We start from the raw sequence: 22,920 nt of genomic DNA on the forward strand, positions 1-22,920 counted from the left end.
TTTACAGCAAGGTTAGGTGTCCAACCCTAATTTTAAAAATATAAATCAAACTTGAAAAAATGACCAATTTTATGGCTGTGTGAATGTGATGGATTGTGCTGTTGAAAGACAAAGAGGTACTCTATCTTTCTTGCTTTGTTTCCATCCTTGTAGATAGTCTAGGGATATCTTTAATATATTTATTTAATATAATGGTATATCTTATGACTTAAACTTGAAATTTTAAAATAAATTAATTTAACTTTTTTAACTAATTGAACCAAACTACTTGGTCAGCTTCTTTTCTTTGACTTGTTTAACTTCAAAATTTTAGATTTTGTCAATCTAAGTTTTCTAAACCCTAATGGATTTGAAGAAGCATTCGTGCTCATCATTGGATGAGCAATGGACAGTCCAGATTTATCACTTTATTTTTTATATTTTAACATATATTTATTAAATTATAAAATATAAAATTTTAATAAATCTATTTTATTATCAATCTAGACAATATAGATTTAATCTGAATGATTTAATTTAATATTAATTTTTTTAAAAAAATTATAAATTGACTATTTATATATACTCTGAATCCAATCTGTTTAAAGTATTTTTGAATAATTAATTTATAATTTTTTTAAAAAATAATATTAAATTAAACTACTCAAATTAAATATATATTGCTTAGATTGATCAGAAAGTAGATTTATTAAAATTTTATATTTTTTTATAATAAATATAAAATAAAATTAAAAAAATAAATTTTATAAAATTTAAATGGTCCATATTAAAAATTTAAATGATCTAGATGTTCATTAAGTAAAGAGCACCGAAACCGAACACCATGAAGAAGAAGTGACAGTGCTTGGGGTTGCGTAATTCACACCACCGGCGCAAAGGAAGATAAAAAAATTGCAAGTGTCAATTACTATAAGATGCTGCATCGGAAATTTCCCATACCGTTATTGAAGTTGGTTTGATTTGATGGAAAATGGAGCTCAAGACTTTGTCAAAACTTGACCCAACCTGTCTTATCCATTTTACATTCGTAGTCTTCCCACCGAAAAATGATTAGACCAACCGATCAGGCTAACAGTTTAATCAATTAAAAAAAAAAATTATTTGAAGAGTTAGGTAGGATTAGATAGTTAGACATCAGATGAATCAAAAAATGACCTTTTTTGTCTTTGGTGAAAGGTGACTCCTTTTTTAATCATTTAATATTATATTATATTATTTATTTTATTAAATTATAATAAATTTAAAATATTTAATTTTATTTTTAAGATATGTAATAATATTTATTTTTATATTTAAATTATTATTATATATATTTATGTATAATTTTTTTAATTTAATTATTATATTATCTATTCGATCTTGAATCATGTAAATCGTGAATCATTAATTTTTTTAATTTAATATTTAATTCGGTTATGAAAATACTGCCGTCGACGTTCATTACAATGATCGAGAAGGGTACGAAATAAATTGAAAAAAAATGTCGATGGTCCTATCCGTTATGCCAAAGTCACACCTAGACTTGGACTTTTAAGTGATGGAAAGACTTTGATTTGATTCACCAATTAAAAAAAAAAAAAAAGAAAGAAAGACTTTGATTTGCTTCTTTGCTTTTGCACTACAGTTCTCTAAGATTGGTGACGCTATGCTTGGACATTTCATACAAGGGGTTACGTTTGTGTTTAATATGTATTTGCATTTGTATCGGACACAAAGCATCTGAATACTTACAATTTTGCCATATGACTAAATTTGCGTGGGTGTAATATTTGTTAGACTTTCATCTAACAAACTACAGCCCTGGTTGGCTGGTTATGATCTATATAATAATGCTAAATTTATAACAATCAACGCATTTTAATTGTTTATTATTGCCAGGGACCCACAGGAACTTCTATCTAACTGCTACGTAGGTTAGGGTATGAAGTTTTCAACCTTTTTTTTTTAAATGAGGGCTGAAAACATTGGCACAGAAAGCCAGAGTTAAGAATTGATCAATGGTTCTCTCCGATTGAGAAATTAAAAATTACAGAAAACAAAGAGCTTACTTTCCAATTCATGTCCAGCTCATTGATCCTATAGATTTAGAGTTTCTTACATGCTTAAGATCTGGATCTTCAAATCTTTCATCTCTGAGAGTTTGCTGATAACAAATACCATTTTGAATTCAAGAATTTTGCAAATGAACCCCGTTTCAGTTTCTTCATTTTCGCTTATAGAAGTGGCTCCTAAAACAAGATCTTTCAGTTTTCTTCCCTGCTTTTTCTTGCTATTGGCCTGTCTCTTCACAACAGGCCATGGTTCTGAGAGTGATATCCATTGCTTGAGATCCATTAAACAGTCAATTGATCCATTTAATCAGTTATTTGACTGGGATTTCAACAGAAATACCAAAGGGTACTTTTGTGGATTCACTGGTGTTGAGTGCATGGTCATTGGTGAACATAGAGTATCAGGTCTTCAGCTTTCTAATATGTGGCTTAAAGGATCATTCCCTCATGGCATTGAAAATTGTTCAGTACTGCAGACACTTGACCTTTCCACAAATCAAATTTCAGGTGAAATTCCAAAGGGTGTTGCCAAATTATATTCGCTGATGACCCTTAAACTTGATGGAAACCAGCTATCTGGTGAAATCCCTCAAGAAATTGGGTTGCTTCCTCAAATCAAATCTTTCAATGTTGCCAACAATTTTTTGTCAGGGCAAGTGCCAGTGTTTACCAGAAGTCCTCAAGTAAGCTTGAGTTATGCCAATAATAGTGGTCTTTGTGGGCACACTCTAGAACCATGTGAAAACAAATCTTCTGATAGATCATTTTGGTATAGTTTTGCTATTGCTTATGTTTGTTCAGCAACATCAGCCATAGTTTCTTTTATGTACTATTACCAACCTTGGAGAGACTTGAAGAAAAGGAGGAGAAATGCTATATCTTTTCAAAGAAAGAGACAGAATAATCAACCTCGTACTTCAGATGTTGCTGAGTTGCTGCCATTGGCATTGCAAGAGCATGGAACCAAAGAGGTAATCTTGGTCTCTCTTGCCTCCCTCTTGCTATTTCTATGCTCAAGTATTTATCTCATTAGAAATTTTTATTTTCTAATAAGATTCTGACAATATTTTATGTTGAAAGGATTGGTAGGTAGATTGTGCTTTTTTCTCTGTTATTACTGATGCTAATCACTTTATCTGCCAATGGTTTACATGTGTCCTTCAACTTTTTTGATCTGTTCTTTTGCCATTAAACCACCATCTGCTATTTTGATAAATATAAGCAACAGAATAATCGTGGGAATGTTGAAACAAGGAAGGATCCCTTTGTGAGAACTTCAAAAATTTGTTCATTTATATCTTGAATGGTCTCATACTGTTCTGTGGCTGCTGATGATTTCTAAGTAATGACATTGAAAGACTCAAATTGTTCACGGAATAATTGAAATTTACTTCCAAATTTGAATAATAAAACTATTTGTCATATTAGCAGTCATACCATCATTCCTATATAAAGTAGAGTTGAAAATGGCAGAGTAATTACGTGGTAGCCAAACAAATCATACGGAGTTAAATAACATACATTATATCAAATCAGGCAAACCAATTGTCCACCAAATCAGAGAAAGTAATCTATAAAGTAGATGCAGCAATTTTCAAATTTTGTTGCATTCCTTGCTAATGCATTTTGATTCTGTGACAATTCAACCACAGCTCTCAGCATTGTTGGAGAGGTTGATTTCTAGAATAAGCTTTGGAGAATTATGTGAAGCAACAAATTATTTCAGCACGGACAATGTCCTAGGATTTGGAGTGAGAGGGATCGTGTATAAGGCCAGGCTACCAAACAACTATTTCATGGCAGTTAAAAGACTCTATGATTCTCAATTGTACAAGAGAGAGTTCTTGTTAGAAACGATGATCTCAGCTAGATACAGACACCAAAACATAGTCCCTCTGCTTGGATTCTGTCTGGATAAAAGGGAAAGGATTCTGGTTTATGAATACATGTCAAATGGAAAGCTCCAAGATTGGCTACAATCTGATGGACCTCAACCTATGGTATTTGAATGGTCTGTCAGGGTTTATATTGCTCTTGGACTAGCCAGAGGCTTGTCTTGGCTTCACAAGAAGTGCAAAATAGTCCATCTCAATCTGAGTTCTGAGTGTGTTCTGCTCAGCAAAGATTTCGAACCCAAAATTTCCAACTTTGGCAAGGCAAAATTCATCAATCATACTAACGATCGTTTGAGGACAAAGCTGCTTATGATAAATGGACTTGGGCAGAAGGGTTCTGTGGAGAAGGATGTGTACAGCTTTGGGATTATCCTTTTTGAGCTCATAACAGGGAAGAGATTGAGTGCAACTACTGATTCTTCTGACAGTGTTGGCAGCAGCTCTTTGATGAAATTGATCAGTAGTAACTTGTTCAGTGGTCCTTACAATTTTTACAATGTCATTGATAAATCTCTTATTGGAAAAGGATTTGATGAGAAAATCTTTGGTCTCATTGAAGTAGCACGTGACTGTATTAAGCCTTCTCTGGCTCAGAGACCAAAGATGGCTGATGCGTACAAAAGAATGAGAGCTTTGTGGGAGGGATATGGACCCACGTACTATTCTGGAAGTCTAAAGCCATCTACGATTTATCCTATTGAGGTAACACGTGAAAACGACATTGAATGCATTGACTGAGTTGTAAATTTAATTTTTGTTTTAATTAAGTCACATTTACAATGTCTAGAATTAGGGATAGGCATTATTCCCTGTCTTCTCAACTTTGTACCATCCATAATAGCTTATTCTAATGATCCTTGTGCATATATATGCAGCAAAAGTTAGTCTGTTGTAATTCTTATAAATGCAAATTAATGCTGTAATCTTCACCCTTTTCAAATTTACAAGTGACTGAGTTCAATCACTTGCCATATCAAATAGGAGAGATGCTTGAAATGGGCAGAGATAAGATGGACATGAGTAATAATATTTGTGATATGAGACTGATATGTAGTGATGACAGATTTGTTAATGCAAGTTGACAGTTGGTCTCACTTCTCTCTTTTCTTTCGTCCTTTGTATTCTTTCATTCCAATTTGTCTGGCCGCATATTACGCCAAATATGAATAATTTTGTCTTTGCTGGTGATTAGAAGTAAGATATATCCCTATGTGACAATTACAAATAAGAATACGCTATTTATCATATCTCTTTGCTTCAAGATACAAACCATGGAGAATTTCACTATAGGACCACTAAGGCTAGATAAGTTCACAAAAGAATCAATAAATTCTGATATAGTTATGCGGTGATTGTATTTGGGAACTCAAATGAAATCAATTCCTGTTAGAAAATTACCTAGTTACCCCTAGAAGTGAAATGGAAAAAGTAACGTCAAAGAAAAACCTCTAGACTGAAAAATAAATTCATCATCCCAGCCATTATTCTCTTTCATGGTCAGACTCCATTTTTTGGGAAGGCCCTTTGGAATTGATTATTGAGTAAAGTTGAAGCTGCTCTTCAATCGAAATCAAAGGCACCTGACGCTTGCGCATTTGTTTCACTGGTTGAACGTGTTTTGAGTGAATCACCGAAGGTCTTGAAGTTTCTCCACCACTTCAGCCGCAATCACCCATTACTCATTGTTAAAGCTGTTGAAGTTCTCAAAGGGCAATGTGCAGACGATTTTGTAAGCTCATTCTTTTTTCCCTGTTTGTGTAAATCGTTTCTGTGATTTCCCCCTCTTTGTTGTGATTTTTCCCTTTGTTGTGTGTCTTTGTTTTTCAAATGTTGCTTCTCTGTTATCTGTGTTTTGAAATACTCACTTGATTTAGAAGAATGAAAAAGTTGTGGTTGGTGAATAACAAGTGTTATTAGAAAATTTACTTCTTGTTTATACTAATTTTACAACCTAGATGTCTGCTTTTTTGCTGGTAAATTGTTAGACTATATGAATAAGTATGGTAACTACAATTTACATTATCGGAAATCATAATTACAAGTAGCTATGCTAAATTAACATGCACAATTATTGAAAGAATTATTGTAGATGTGTTAACAAATGAAGTTGGATGATTGACAAGTCGCGTAAAGAAATTTACAAGTAACTCTAGTTTATTAGTAGGATGCTTAATGTTAATTTTAGAGGGCTAGAAATATGGTCAAGAAGAAAGAAGGGCAAAAGCAAAGGAAGTAAAGAAAGAACAAGTAACAGAATTCAAAAAATTTGGAAAAGAATTTCATGAAAAGAATAAATGAAGGTTTAAAAGTTTTGAAGTTGTTGTCGATGGCGTGAGAAAAGCATGGCAGAAAATGAGTTCCACTCTCAATTTAATGTTATGTTAAGTAAATTGGTATAAATATTGATCACATGAATACTCGTCATGTAGGATGAGCTATCTGTATTAAGGATTGACTTGTTTTAGTGGATAATAGATCATCTATATAATTCAAGATTTGCATCCATCCATTCACTAATATCAAATAGGCAGTCAGCACCAAAAAAGCATCATATATGAATTTACATAATGGATGTTACACAAGCAACATCTTAGATTTAACAAGCAAATGTAATGAAAATTACAAGTCATATTAAATATTGTACTCCTGAAGTTAGTCATTTAATTAGTTATGTATGAATTTACACAAGTTAAGTATTTGACAAGTAACATCACGGATGTCAAAAACAATGCAAGAAAATTTATAAGTCTTATTAGATATTTAACTTGTAAAACTAGTCCTTTAATTAGCTATATTTGGATTTACATTGGTTAAGTATTTGAAAAGTCATATTATGGATTTAATAAGCAATGTAAGAAAATTTACAAGTTATATTAAATAGCATACTTGTAAAACTGGTCATTTAATGAGCCATATTTTGATTTACACGAGTTAAATATTGTACAAATAACATTCCAAACATAACAAGCATAGTAAGGACATTTTTAAGTAAGATTACACAATTTACAAATGAAATTAAGTTTATGATGTGACTTGTCAATTATATAACCTTTGTAAAATTCAATGATTACAATTTGTTAAATACCTTACATTATTTGTAAACTTCTTGATATAACTTGTTGATTTTCTTGTGCTACTTGTTATAAGTTCATAATGTTGCTTATTGAGAAGTAGGAGTTAACTATCATAACAATAAAAACCACATGAACCATATTCGGAATCGTTTGTCAAAAAGTGGCCACTCATGATAATTAACAATCATTATTAATATTTTAATAAGTAAGGAGACATAAATAACAACAATATTAATTTAAAGAGAATCACATGTTTAGACTTGACAGAAAATTTTGCGTCAGTGCTTATAATAGCATGAGATCAAGTATCCTCATGAAATTGAACATCCATTTAAATCAAAATATTTGACATACTCACAAAGTTGCAACTCATTAATATATATATATATATATATGGGATGTGTACATGTACATAAAAGCTGCTTTACTTACATGGGTTGTTTTACTTACATGAACTGATGGGACTTTTACTTGTTAATTTTTCAACAAGAGTTGATAATTATTTAACTTATTAAATTCATGATTATTTTAACTAACTATATTATTTGTTAATCACATCACTTTTACTTTTTAATTTCTCAGCAAGATTGACTTAGCTTGTTAATTATTTAATTTTACTTATTAAATCTATAACCCTCAATTTAACTACATTACTTATTAATCATGTAACTTTTACTAACATGACTTGTTAATCTCTTAACTTTACTCTTAAATCTATTATTCCTTCAATGTGAATTATGTTACTCATTAATTTTTTAACTTTACTTATTAATTCTGCAATAAGACTTGTTAATCTTTGACTCCTTAAACTCAACAACATTATTAGCTAATTTTCTAACTTGCTAATTTCGCAACAACACTTATTAATTTCACAACAACACTTCACCTTGATTTTTTAATGTTCAAAAGGTTATTTGGGTCTTTTTATCATTGAGATTAATTTCATTTAGTCCTCTTGGATTTAAGTGAGATTTCATAGGCCTCATTTGTGATTATGTCACATCCCTAGTCATATATTGAAATTCTCCCTATAATTACATTTGAGGTGTACTTTTGCCAAATTCAACATAAGGTGGCTTCTCTCAAATGGACTTTTGGGGAGTGTAAGTTAAAAACCAAACATGTACCTAATATGTATAGTAGGGGATGTAGAAAGCATTACTATATGCATGGTGATAAAAATAAGTTATGATATTATATAGATAAAAATTATTTTACTTTAATAAAAATTTAGAAAATGATTTCTTCTTTTTTGTTTGGTTTCACTCTAGTATCCAAAATAATATAGTTTGTGGTTGTGGGTATTTTTTTTAGAGGTGTATCTCTCATTGAGAATATAAACCAATCTTTGCAAACTTTTATATTCATGGCCTTTGATTTGTTCCCTTGATCACGTGAAGCTATAAGGGCAGGTCTTATGCTCGCTTAGACCTAGAGATCCTTAAATCTAAATATCTCAGGGTATATTGATTCAGGTAAGGCCCCTTAACATCTCTCCTGGAAAAACTTGGGCCACTTTAGGAACCTCAATCCCTTGATACTTCAACCCATATATCTTTAAATGTAGTGACATGGGCTCAGACTTATAGATTATGGTTGTATTCTTTCTAATATGTAGGTTCTTCAAAGAGGCAGGTGCAAAGCATATTTAAATATAGATATGATAGAAGTAAGATGTTATTGAACTAAGTTTTCAAGAGAGAAGGGAGAGTTTAGAAGAGAAGCATGATAGAGAACACACTAATTTTGTTTCTTCAAATGAGTATCGAACAAGTTATGCCTTACAATATAAATGACACTCCCTTTTATAAGAGAAGGGAGCATACTAGTAATTTTACATTATGACACTCATACATGCTTTTTCAAAAGTAAAGTTAGACATGACAAAAAATAAAAGTACAAGTAACTTTACTAAAGTTGATTCGATTAAAGTAAATTACTTTATCAAAAAGCAAAAATTACTTTTGACAAAGGTGATTCAAATATAAAGATGACATTGATAGATTCCTTACTCATCACATAAAGACAATCTTTATTAAAGCAAAAGCAGATTTCCCATATAATTGATGATAAGATTCCAATTATCTCATACTTTTATATATTCACTCTCAATTAGGTGATAGATTAAGGCATCTTTTTTCTTCTTTTTTGAACCACTAGGTCAAAAGGCATTCTACTTGTTCTTCATTGAAGTCTTCATTCATATCCTCTTATTCTTCAAATGGTTCAAATGTAAGAAAGTATTTTGTTAAGAACTATCGACAGTAATAGGACTCAAGCTTATAAAGGTCTTGACTATCTAGAAGAAGGAGGCTTAAAGGAGTCTCTGGATTTTGAGAAGATGGTGTTCCACATGAATCCATCCATGTTAAATAACCTTGTTGAACAACAATGCTAGCAAGCCATTTTGGGTATTGGTATTGTATAAATGGTGATGGATCATAAGGAATAACATCATGAGGAATGGGACCAAGAAATGTGCATCTAATGTTAGGATATGTGCTTAGAAAATTGTTCATTTCACATAAAAAATATTTTAACTCAAATAAAATTAATTCTTTATATGATGGCCAACTAATTGAGATTTTTCACAAGCAAGCTTAGTTGGCAATATAGAGTTTTCCATGGCTATCTAGATAATAGGGGTGATGAATAACAAAGAAGGAGCAAGCCTTTTATTGATTCAATATCTTCTATAGGCCATTGTTTTCAATTACCTTATAGAGTTTCTTACACCAACGCGATAATGGTGAAAACCATTCAAAAAAGTTTCAAAGATTAGAACCTTTATTAGCAAAGTCATAAAGGTAATGATAAATAATTAAAGGAGGAAAAGCTAATGTGCATGCATAAAAAGTTGTGGCTAATCTGATATAGGGCCTTTAATGTAGGGTATAGGGTTTGAACATCAATGAATTTAAGTTGTGGCTGAATTTGAATTTTTTAGAGGAGAAAATAGAGCCAAAAGAACAAACTTCTTTTAGCTAGCTAGTGGACTTCAGGAATAGTATTAGGATTAAAACCAAATGGAAAAATAATATTAAGACTTAGGGTCACTTCTAGACCCTTTATTGCAACAATAAAAGTATCCCCTCAAGGGACTCTCCTTGTTTCTTTTGTAAAAGAAATTCTCAACTAATAGTCACGAAATGCTGTTTGTCAAAATAAAGTTCTTCATAAGATTGATTCTAATCTTGACCATTTGTTTTCTCAGATGAGCTAAATGAATGAGCAAATGAAAAGCCTGTATAGTAAACTTTATATGCAAGAACAACAACTTGATATAGATCTCAAGAAATATATCAATGAGAGATATTGTGGGCCAGATTTGTACAAGAAAGAAAAAGAAATTTAAAAAATACAGAAACAATTATAGTAGATAGAAGTAGATCTAGCCAAAGATTAATTAAGAACCATTTATGAATTTTATCCCACCTATCCTACCATGTCAAGATAGTTTTCTTCATATACTTCTTTGCATCCTACCTACGTAATAGAAAGTGATTATAGTAAGGCATTTAATATGTCTTACTAGTTCTCATATAAGCTTGAAAGAAACCAGTCTAAAAACCATCTCCACCTCTTCCACATCCAGAACAACCATCATTTGTCCAAAAACCTACTCATATTGGAAATCAAGATTATCAAGCCTCATCTTCCTTTGCCAAACCACTTGAAAAACCTTTAATAATCAAGACACCCCTCTTCACCACCTAAACAAACACCTCCCTCACTTATTAGAAAGGCTAAAGGCATAGAAGGAGTTGATCCCTCAAAGACTATCGCTTTTATCATAAAAGCTATTTTTGATCAAGTTCATATTGATGAAGATTATGATTTAGTTGTCTCAATTGAATTCTCATATAAAAGTATAGACTCTGAGAATGACTAGTATCTAGTTAATATAACTAATATTTCTATAGTTCAACCTCATCTAGAACTAATTGTTGAAGACCCTAAAGATGACCAAAAAATCATCAGAAATGATCTAACTATGCCAAACACCCATAGTTCAAAACTAACTTTTGGACCATGGTTCACTTTTGATGATCTACCTCCATATAAATAGAGGGTAGACTTCATGATGAGTTTGGTGCATGGACTAATCTATATATGACAAGACCAGAGGTAACATTACAGGAAGTAATCCTAAAATTCCTCTCAAGAATGATTGAAAACTTGAGAGAATAGTTTCAAAACCTTAGTAAGTACTAGAAGATCTAGGTGGCACATCTTCCTAATGCAGCATCATTTCTTGAAATGATTCATAAAAAATTCCTTAGAGACTTTAATCTCATTAATTAAAAAAAATAGATAGGAGTTCTTTAAGATGAAGTATTGTTCACTGGATTGAAATGATTTACAAAAGCATTTCTAACAGATGTTCACTAAATGATACATACTGAATGGTCTAAATGATGTTAGTCTCAAACATACATTTATTGCTTCTTCATTAGATAAGTTATAACTAGAGTTATATAGAGCTATTAATGCATTATGGAGAGATATGTCACAAATCTCTATTGGAGAAATATATCAGTTGGCTCTATCTACCTTAGATAAGCTTTGTGAACAACAAGAGTTTCTTAAGTCCATACTCAAAGGAAAAAATAAAGTTATAGTCAGCTTGTACAAAGATATATCTAAAGACTAAATACAAGGAATGTTGTCATTGTTATTGCAAAAAAAGAAAATATAGGCATAAACCTTTTAGCAAAAGAATCCTCAATGTTGCTTTAACAGAAGGACTTCAAAATTGAAGAAATCAAACAAATGCTTCAATTGTTGTCACACCCTACAATATGGGGTAACTGATATGGGATATACATCTAAATACATAATCCTCAAGCCTAATTCAAGAAATGTTCCTTTTTAAAAATACATTTCATTAAATAAAGCCTTAATATTTTTGTGAACATTCCGACAGGATCTCCCCAGAGAATAGGATGTCCCAGAAATTTTTACAATATAAATTTTTAAAGAAATATTAAAACATATAAGAGCTCAGCTCCTCTAACCAACAGATAAAATATTACAAAATAAAGATCTTAACCATAGCTCACATAGAGCACCAATAATATTATTTATGAAAATACAATATATATATATATATATAGATTGAAATTTTGCATAAAAGTATAGAGATTAACCAAAATGATGTCACAACTTTAATCTGATAGAAGAATTCCTTGAATGATTTGATAGAGGCACAAGCTATCTAAGATCAAAATATTTTTCAATGAATAACGTCCCAACCATAATATTTTTTGAAAAATTAAAGTGAATAAAATGTAACAGTTACATAAATTAAAGAAAAAGTAATTCAACGTAAATGAATTTATAACCTCAAAATAAAAGTTCTATATAACTTCAACATTAAATAATTTTAAATTTATAATGACAAAATAACTTTAACATTTAATCTTGACAAATGAAAATAATTAAATAAATACATAAATAAAAATAATAACATTTGCTAATTAAAAGCCATTGCAGTGTGAAATCATCAATTAATTAAAAATATTTTTGGGGATTTATCAAAACAATTTACGAATGTGGACACACAGTGTACGAGGGTATATAACCAAACACAACTTATGCTAAGAAGACAAATGTGGACACACAGTTTATGAGGGTAAATAACCAAATGCAGCCTGATCTACAAAAATAAATATGAACACATAGTCCACAAGGGTAATACTAACCAAACATGGCTCGGAGCCATGAAAATAAACATAAGAAACCTACGAATAACAAACATGAGAATAAAGCTCACAAAATCAAACTAGCTAGTCCTTGATCATGACAGACTAAGGGCTAACAGAATTGCCATTAGCAACCAGTGTCTTGTATAAAATTCCCTTCAAATCATTTTCAAACATGCGAGAAAATTATCACTATAAAAATATAGTTCTTATTCAAAAAGTCAAACTCGCATGAATAGCTTTGAGCATTAAAAACTTACTAAAATAAAGTTTTATAACTAAGGTTCATGCTTGACATTTATTGAGTAACCTAAAAATAACCAGAGTTGATAAAAATAATTTCATCAATTTTAAAAGTATCTTTTATAAGGAAAAACACATACACATGCCATAATTCGAATATCGTTCAATATCTCTTTTTAATTTCTCAAGATAAAAATAATTTAGTTAACAAAATATTAAATACATAATATAATTGTTATTGAACGATCTATATAAAAAATATCATTAAAAATTTTTATTAATAAATCAGTTGGGATGTTATTTACTTACCTGTAGTATTTTCAAGATTAGCAATTTACTACTTCCAACTTTAATCAACTCTTTTCTCCCCTAAACACCCTATCCAATATACAAGGATGATTTAATGGCCTTATTCTAGTTAAATAAATTGTCCTCCAATATTGGCAACATAATAATCAGTCAGGTTCCAAATCATCATAATTTAATTAACCAAGTCTCAGATTCTTCAATCCTTTCAATACTTTACATACCCAACTATTAACAAAACTTCTTTCTCTTCAATTTCCTTTCCAAAAATTCTCTAATATAATTATTGGAATTATTTAACTTCCTAAGTTCTATTCCTAAAACAAAATCAATCTCATTATCAAAGATATACCAATTCAAGCTCGAAGAAGAATCAACTCAGTTTCCTCTTATAAAGGTCATGATTTTCAAGTGAAACCACATATTAAAGATATGCTCTTAAAACAAGAATTTTAGCTTAATTGAATCCTCACCTCCTCACAGTCATGGACAACAGAACTAGGAAGAAAGAATTTAGAAATTTCATACCCCTAACACCTATGCACATATGTTGTACTAGAAAAAGGATTCAAAATTGCCACACCTAACCAGTCCAATAAAAGCAAAGAGAAATAGAGACAAACAATGGAGAAGGAGGAAGAAGCTGAAGCAGCTCAAACAAAGGAGGAAGCTCACAATGAAGAATATGGGAAAGAGAAGATCAACGCATGCATACCCTAGTACTATCGAAGGAGGAGGACTTTGGAATTTTCCTCTAGTTACTGGCGGTGGAAAAAGAGAGACGAAGCTAAAGGGAGAGGAAAGATTGAACCCCTGCAAGATCACATAGATAGAGGAAGAGGAAAATCTCAACAGTTTTAAATAGAAAGGAAAGAAAAAATTATAAGTTTGGTGGGATAGGAACGACATAGCTCCACTCCGGGGTTGGTGCCAAGGACGAATGGCAAAAAATTTAGAGGCTGGAGCATAATGGTGAAGGTTTTGGATGAGGGCTGTTGTTGTCTCAAATAAAGCCAAAAATGCAAAAATGTAATTGGTAAGAAGGAAGATAAAAAAAATATGATGGAGCTAAGGAAAAAGGGTAATTATACCTAAGTTTGAAAAATTAAAAAAATATAATCCCGTTTAGCATCAAAGGAATTGAAGCTAAAACCTTAGATTTAAAGTAAATAATGCCTACCACCAAGCCATTAGTTCACTTTGAAAGATTAATGCCTAAACATATAAAAATATAATTAACACACCTTGACATAATTTTAAATTATTATTATTATTATTATTATTATTATTATTATTTCTTGGGTTATTACATCCATTTTTCCTTGAGGATTCAAATCCAAAACCAGAGAGTATACATCAAAAGAGTTTCTACTAAACCACCACATCTTTCTTGCTATATTTATCCCAAAATTAATACAATTATATATAAAATACATTATCATAAATCTTAAATTTATACTTAAAACTTTGGGCCATTATATTTGTGGACCAAAAAGAGCATTTTGTAAAGAGGTTCCCTAACAAATCCAAAAAAGATATGAAACTCCTTCAGTCCTTTAAGATAGTTGTTCCCCTTGATAATAACCAAGATGTTAAATCTGTCCTTGAAGAATAATATGAAAGGGATGAAGAGATCCAATATGTCTTTCACATATCAAGTTCTGATGATGAATAGTATCCACAACAATATCCACTGCTTTATGTTATTGAACCCCTACTTAAGCCAATCTAGAGCCTTAGCCCATCTCCTTTTAGGCTTACAAATCTAGGTTTATGAATCTCAGCCAACAACCCTCTTATGTTGGGCATTCTCAAATTCCATAGCCCAATGTAAAGATTCAACTTCTACCTAGTAAATATGATGTTCCTATCTTAATTATTGCCTTCATAGACACTGGTTCTTGCAGAAGTGTCATGAAGCCTTACATTCTTTCCAAAAAAAAATGAGTTCCCTATAATGAGTATTTTGTCATTGCTGATGGAAAAATTTTCAAAATAAATCTTACTACCAAAAGAAAAATTAATATAAAATTTTTCTTCAGATGCACATCTCTTAGTCCTATTTCTTATCACCATCAAAATCGTCTCAAAGATAATAGTCATAATTAGGATTACACATTTTTGGGATGCAATCCTAGATAAAATGACCATTAATATGAGAGATATAGACTGGCTTAGCCTCTTTTATGAACTACTCAACCGGGGGGACTTTCTTGTGCTAAATATAGACTGGTGCAATTATCAAGATCCTATTAAAGGTTTGGGCTGGCTCTTGAGATCCAAGCCTCTTGAAGACTAATTTAATAGTCTTATCTATCAATTAATACAAAAGAGGGGATCTTGTAGTATGAACATCTTTTTGGTTATTCTGCAACTCTTTTTCATAGTTGTTGATCTACTACATTGGCATCAACTAGGCAAGTTCCTCTTGTGGCAAGTGTGTCGGTATCTAGATCAAAAATTCACCAAGTCTATCAACAATTATATATAAGGCAAGCCAAATTGAGTTAGGAAAGTTAAGTTCAAGTGAATAATCTTGAAGTCTATAGATGATTTAGTAGTGAAAGGTGGCCATAGTGGTAGAGGGTTATTGTTTAGCTCTAAGATCTGGATTTGAACTTTTAGTTTGGTGGAGAGAGTGGGATCTATGAGTTTGATATTAAAATCAGGGGCTATGGTAAGAATCACACTCCCTTGGTTGAGGGTAGTCAATAGAGTTCCAATTAAGGCATTACTGTATGACTTGTAAGTGGTGTCTAGCAATGTTATCTTGGTTGAGCAGGAATACCTTTTTTTTCAATGAAGAGCCAAGATTAGGCGGTGGTCTGACACGGAGATGTGTATACCCTTCGCTGACCCAAGTGCTTATCAAAGGTTGGGAAATTTCAAGGGTAATATATTGTTCAACGGTTGTGGCTAGAAGATCATATTCGTCAAATTTAGAAATTTGTACAACTTTTGGCAGCGATCATTAGGTAGAAATAAGGGATTTGATATCCCTAGCTAAAGGAATTGGTTCTATATGATATAGCTTGTGAGGATTGAGGAAAGGAAGATCTATATTTTGGATGCAGGCATTTTCTAGTAAGGTGGAGAACTCGATAAGGTTCTCTATTCTATTAGAAAGGGTTCTTCTTATAGAAGATGGAAGGCGATCAAAAGATATGGCTGAAAAAAGGCGAACAGGTTCGAGGAAGTAGCTAAGCTTTCTGGTATTTCACACGTACTTTATAGGTTCTCCTTACTCATTTTTCATCAATAATATCTTATCTCTGTGAAGAAGAGATTTCTAATGCATAGGTTCCTCAGAGAAGCAAATGTAGAGCACACTTGAATCTTGATATAATAGAAGTAAGATATTACTAAATCAAACTTTCAGGAGGGAAGAGAGAGTTTATAAGAGAAGCATGGCAGAGAACACATTGATTTTATTTCTTCAAACAAAAATTTAAGTTGGTTCAGTTGGTAAGGAGTTGGATCATAATTTATAAAATCGTGAGATCAAATCTCGTAACTAATGTGAGGACATTATTAGTAGGTAGTTTATAAGTACCTTTATAAGCTCTTTCTTTGAGTCTAAAGGTATGCTCTAGCATTGATGAGCCACCAAAGCCCAACTTACCTAAACTTTCACTACATTGAAAAAAGAAAATCCAACCATACAAGAGCAAACAAAAAGATTACCCTTCATTATTAATTCGTGATTTGCAAGAGGAAATTGACGATGGCTTGCATCTTATCCGGTAGAGAGAGCATAGAAGGGAAATCTTCGTCAGGGTGAGATCGCCAAAGGTGGCAGGAAAATGTTTAGAGAAAATGGCTCAGGTAAACCCAAAAAAAAAAGTGTTTTTTTATTGATGTCTTTAAATGGAGCCGCAGAGACACGCAAGCTCATCTTTTATTAAACCGCACGCCAATAAAAACTTATATTGATTCATGTAGTGTAGTTAAACATCTCATTTCCTTCTTCTGCCTTTCTTTTGTCACACTCCTAATCGATACACACACACACACACACACATATTTATATTTTGTTTAGAATGTACTTTTCTAAAAATTCATTCATTTAATTTGCTTCTCAAGATATTTGCCTTGAATATTAAACAAATATATTTGAGGTTCTTGAAATGATATTCAAACAAACAGTCGGTGCTATATCCTTCATTTCAGTTCACTTCATCAGATTGACATTGAAGACCAATTTCATAAAAAAATTTGTCATGTAAATCATGGACACTTCGACAAAAAATTCGAATCAAATTAGATAATGCATCATAATAATAATTTAAATAAAAGATTAATTCAATTGGTAAGAATTTAACTCATAACTTATAAAGTTATGGGATTATATTCCATTGTTGATATTGATCTGTAAATATTTATGTAAACACCTTTTAAGCCTCAATATGTGCCCTAATTTTGATGGTTCCCGGGACCAAATCACCTAAACTTTCTATTATATTATAAAAAACTAATAATGTTTAAATTTTAGTCCTTTTTATATAACTATATGTTAAATTTTACACCAATACACAATGACTTTGATTATAACTTTTTAGGATGAAGGCATACAATGGAAACACGATATTTAATTGTTTATGACTGTGGAATAAACTTTTAGGAAATAACCACTATGCTTTATTAATCTATAAGAGACTTTTGAATACGTCCCTCAACAGCTGTATTGTCGTTTCGTCACAAAGCACGTGCTCGTTCATGACTCAGTCTTTAGAAGTTTAGCATTAATTGCCGTGGCATTGATGGAAATATATCAAACATTCCATGTTGCCTGATGCGATATTTTTTTTTTTTTCTCTTTTCTATTGCCTTATGTAAAATTGACTTCTTGTTGAAAGCAATCCCATGGAGGACATGTATAGTTAGACAATAAATATGAGAGCTTCTTATAATAAAAATTCGAATGAATCCTGATTCATCACATGCAAGAGATTATCATCTTTTTGCTAGTCTTAATTTTCGCTAGTGCCTAATATGATCTTCTATTTACAACATGCATGCAATTATTTGAAGATGTGACTGCAAGAATTTTATTGGGTGAACTCTGGAAACTAACAGGTTAACTGCAATATTACCAAGGGAATTTGGATCTGATCTTCGCCGTAGGTTAAGTCTGTTATTGATGACAAGTTAGGGTTACTTTAGATGCTGCGAACAGAAAATCTTTCACCTCGAGCCGTGGCATTGAATTAGATGGTGTTGTATCTGTTGATTGGAAGTTCAAAATCGATCAATCGCGTTATTAACAACTAGAGATCCTGGATCGTTTATGTGGAATATGGCAGTGATGACATCGATCTTTGTCACAACATGATCAACTTGACATACACCAATATTTGTTTTGGTGAAATGACAGAAACTAATGTTATACATTACGGCAAGTGTATCCTTATACAAATCAACAACACATTACCGCACGGAACTCCTTCTGACAGACTAATTAATTAACAAAGCTTTCAGGATTCGGTCCAATATAATGGTATGGTACGGCCTCTCAAATAATGCTACATTGTTGAAATGAAAATTGCTCACTTAATCACACACGTACTCTCTCTGATCCTATGTATATTCATTTCTAACATATTTTATTAAAATTGAGAAAAGATGCTCAGTTATAATAATGTACTCCCTTCGTCCTAGCTTATGATGCATATTTTCGACAAAAATTACATATCAATTTAGTTCATTATAAATGCAGTTTACAATCTTAATTTTTTTAATAAACTTCCAAAAATAGTCTTCATTAATAAGAGAGAGGAAATAAATTTTTTTAAGGAGTGAAATAATGATGGGTAATATAGAAATAATCATCATTAATGAAACCTTATTTTTTTAAAACATTTTGTATTTTGGGGTATCAAGTTATCAATTCTAAAAATGTCGTATAAAATAGGATGGAATGAGTACTTCCTCTTACCAACATTTAATGAGGGGTAAATGAGAAAATTTGTAATAAAAAAATCAATGAGACAACTTATAAATTAGAATTTTTCCTATCTCTATCTTCTAAATAAAACCTGAAGGAGAATGTATAATCTAGACCTAAAAACAAATTAAAATAAAAAACTTTATCTAAATAGTCTTATAATTGAACATATATTATATTAGCCTTCGCTTAGTTGTGATCCTCATGAAGTTAGGCTATAAATAGACTTCTCATGGTGGTCCCATTCTCACCATCTCCAGCAACCAAAACTCCATCTTCTTCATTCACACTGGAGAAAAACATATCCAAACATGGTTATACCTAAAAAGGCCTCAATCATCCCACTAGTGCTGGCTTTGATCGTAGCCACGTTCGACGCCCAAAACTCACCGCGAGATTTTCTCAGGGCTCACAACAGGGCTCGAGACGATGTCGGGGTTGGTCCCATGAGATGGGACCCAGACTTAGCCAAATACGCGCAAGACCACGGCAACAAGCTCAAGGCACGTTGCAGGCTAGTGCCGTCCGGTGGCCCTTACGGCGAGAACCTCGCACGGAGCCGCGGCGACCTTACAGCATCCAGGGCGGTGAATATGTGAGTGGCGGAGAACCCAAACTATGACTACGAGTCGAACTCTTGCAAGGGAGGACCGTGCCTGCAGTATACTCAGGTGGTTTGGAAGAAATCGATTTGGCTCGGATGTTCTAAGGTTCGGTGCGACAATGGACTAGGCACCATCATCATCTGCATCTATAACCCAAAAGGGAACATCAAAGGTGAACGTCCTTGTGATGTTTCAATTTCAAGTGCCCTCGAGCTTTGAGAATGACGATGGAATAAATATATGGTGCTATTGTGGATTAATGAAATAAATTTGAGGTCTCGAGTACCGAGTACGCACGTGGTGTGTTGTGTTATGGTGGGTTATTATTTTCTGATCATGTGGTGATGACTCTGATTTAATTTGTGAGTTGTATGTGGTTTTTAAATTCCTATGTATGGTGCAAATGAAGGAGTAATTTCTGCTATATATATGCAGATAATTGTGTAAAAGTTTACGGTTAACATACACATAGTTTTTTGTATACTTGAAAATTTATCTGTCCTTGGCTCAGAAACGTGTCAATATACCAAATTACTTCATGTATGTCTTATTTATAAGGAGTGGGAAATTTTTTTTGTCCTAATTATAAGTCTTATTACTAAATTTTCATCACAAATTTTTATTTTATCCTCTATATTAAATATTAGTAAGAGAAAATAGGTCAATGGAGTATGTATATTTAATTGCAGCAATGTTAAGAAGTTATTAAAATTTTTAGATAGAGCAATTAATGATATTTAGGTTTTTTTATTGGCTCCAATAAAACTAAAATATATTAAAAGTGACTTATATATAAATTCAGAAAAATATATAAGACTATTGAATATTCTTATTTATTTCCTATGCCAAATGGTATTACCTTAGCTTCTAATATATAAGACGAAGTTAACAAACTTTAAATTTATTAAAAAATGTTTATTAAAATTGAAATTGTAAAAAAAATTGTAATTTTCTAATTTTAGCTTTTTTTTTGTAATTAATGATTGTAATAAATTATTATTCAGAAATTCAAATGACAATAGATATATAAGAGATAAAAATAAAAAAAGCATTAATTACTTTAATTTTGTCTTATATTTAATATTATTTTTTTAAAAACTTTGTCTTATATTAAGGATCGGGAGAAGTATACAGCATAAGTTATGTTTAACAAAGTTTACATTTACTCTGTTGGTTTTTATATATATATATATATATATAAATCAGTTTCAGTGTTATCATTAGAAATTAAGCAGACTTAAAACTCATTCACTATGTCTGAAAAGGAAAAAAAAAATTAATTTTGCCTTTATTTAAACCCATTTGATGTAATTTTGAAAAAAATACCAATATTAAATGAGGATAATTTGAAAAATATGTAATAAATAACATATGGTGCCTTAAACTAAAAAGAACAAAAATTTTCTCCTCCAACTATCCTATAAAATAATCGAAGAGAGTACAAGATTAGTTAACTCGTTAAATTTGTAAACAAAAAATTATTCGTATAATATTTTTTACCATTACCCATATTCGTACAACAAAATTTTCAAGGAGCCTAAGTTTTTTAAAAATCAAATCCGTAATTGAATTGGTAAAAGCAATAATTCGCAGTTCACTGATTTGACAGTGACTAAACTAGTTGCCAATAAATTGAGATTTTTTAAGTTAAAAAATATAAAATTTTTAATTAAATTTTACTCTCAATAAAATAATTATCTACTTGTAAACTAACTCTATTTTTTTATATTTTTTTATTAAATACCCTATAATAAATATAAATTCATTCATCAATAGGGGTACTTTAAAAAAAAGATAATGATTACATTTCAAAAGATTAAAAATACTTTATATTTTTTAACATTTAACTCCTTAAAAAATATTAAAAAATATCTTATATTTTTAAATGGAGGGAGTACATTTTTCAAATAACTCCAAGAAAAAACACAGGTTATGGACAGAACTGTTGCAATGTCCGCGATGATTCAGATGAATACTGATTAAAGATGCAGGAGAGACAGCATAATTATATTATCAGCCGAGAGGAAGAATGGCATTAATTTTTTTTTTTAAATCGTATGAGATAATATTTTAAATCTCATGCATTATTGAGATAATATAATTGTAAGTGTAAATACACACACAGATGGGATGGTCATTAAAAATATTTTTAAGACATTATTAATAAATTGTTAATTATAATAAGAAAGTTGCCGACAAGAGTTATGTTATTCAAATTTCTAAAAGATAGTTGTAAATATTTTTGAAGGAAATTCAGTGTCTCAAAACATAGATATTTTAATAAAAATAAAATTTTATTAATTATAATTATTTTAATATTACTTTCTTTCTTATTACATTTTCTCTCTCTATTCAATATTTCACAAGATTATAGGAGTATTAAATAAAGAATATTTTAAAAATTCATCTTTGCATTCTAAAAATAATATTATCAATTAATTTTTTTCCATCAATTATAAAGTATATGTAATTAATCTTATTGATATTCATAATTTTATTAAAAAAATGTCTTATATAAATTAGAACAATGAGAGGAGTAGTTAAGATAACCGGCATGGCAGTTTTCCACTTGTATTATGCCGTATATATAAACAAGACAAAGTTAACCAGGATGAGAGAGAGAGATCCGATATGGTCATGCACGCAGATTTGAAGTTTGAATACTGTGATAAGCTAATACTCCCTTCATTTTAAATTATAAAATATTTTTAGATAAAATTTTATATATTAATAAAGTTCATTAAATACACTTTACAATCTCACTTTTGCAAGACAAACATATAAAATTTTAAAAATGTTCTTAATTTAATACTCCATTGATAAAAAATATTAATGAGAGAGAATATATGGGAAGAGTAATACTAAAAAACTATCATTAATGAAATCTTATTTTTATCAAAGTGTCTTATATTTTAGAACACTAAATTTTTCCTAAAAATATCTTATAATTTGAGACAGAAGGAGTATATATTAAAGAAAAAAAACCTATATACTTAGCCTTAAAACCTATATATTTAACTTTATATACTTAATGTACTTGTTTCTAATTAAATCAAAACATATGGATCATATACAGATTATTTATTTTATAATAAAA

General features: G+C 30.8%; 1 protein-coding gene across 3 annotated transcripts; it reads left to right on the forward strand.

The window, feature by feature from the left end:
- The first annotated feature begins 1,990 nt into the window (after positions 1 to 1,990).
- LOC129305089 (probably inactive leucine-rich repeat receptor-like protein kinase At5g48380) lies at positions 1,991 to 18,650 on the forward strand. 3 transcript variants are annotated; one of them, XR_008591866.1, is made up of 4 exons: positions 1,991 to 3,022; positions 3,704 to 4,648; positions 5,448 to 5,675; positions 18,351 to 18,650. XR_008591866.1 is itself a non-coding variant. In XM_054945009.1 (3 exons), exons 1-3 carry the CDS (start codon positions 2,099 to 2,101, stop codon positions 5,478 to 5,480), a joined length of 1,902 nt encoding a protein of 633 aa, XP_054800984.1. In that variant the 5' UTR covers positions 1,991 to 2,098; the 3' UTR covers positions 5,481 to 5,825. The 3 variants fall into 3 exon arrangements, 2 of the variants coding, with proteins under 2 accessions (XP_054800984.1, XP_054800983.1); XM_054945009.1 differs by lacking the exon at positions 18,351 to 18,650 and having other exon boundaries at positions 5,448 to 5,825; XM_054945008.1 differs by lacking the exons at positions 5,448 to 5,675; positions 18,351 to 18,650 and having other exon boundaries at positions 3,704 to 5,048.
- Positions 18,651 to 22,920: the final 4,270 nt, after the last annotated feature.

Source organism: Prosopis cineraria, unplaced genomic scaffold (genome assembly GCF_029017545.1).
Source record: "Prosopis cineraria cultivar Desert tree isolate PC_DT_omini unplaced genomic scaffold, ASM2901754v1 PC3, whole genome shotgun sequence".
Classification (NCBI taxonomy): domain Eukaryota; kingdom Viridiplantae; phylum Streptophyta; class Magnoliopsida; order Fabales; family Fabaceae; genus Prosopis; species Prosopis cineraria.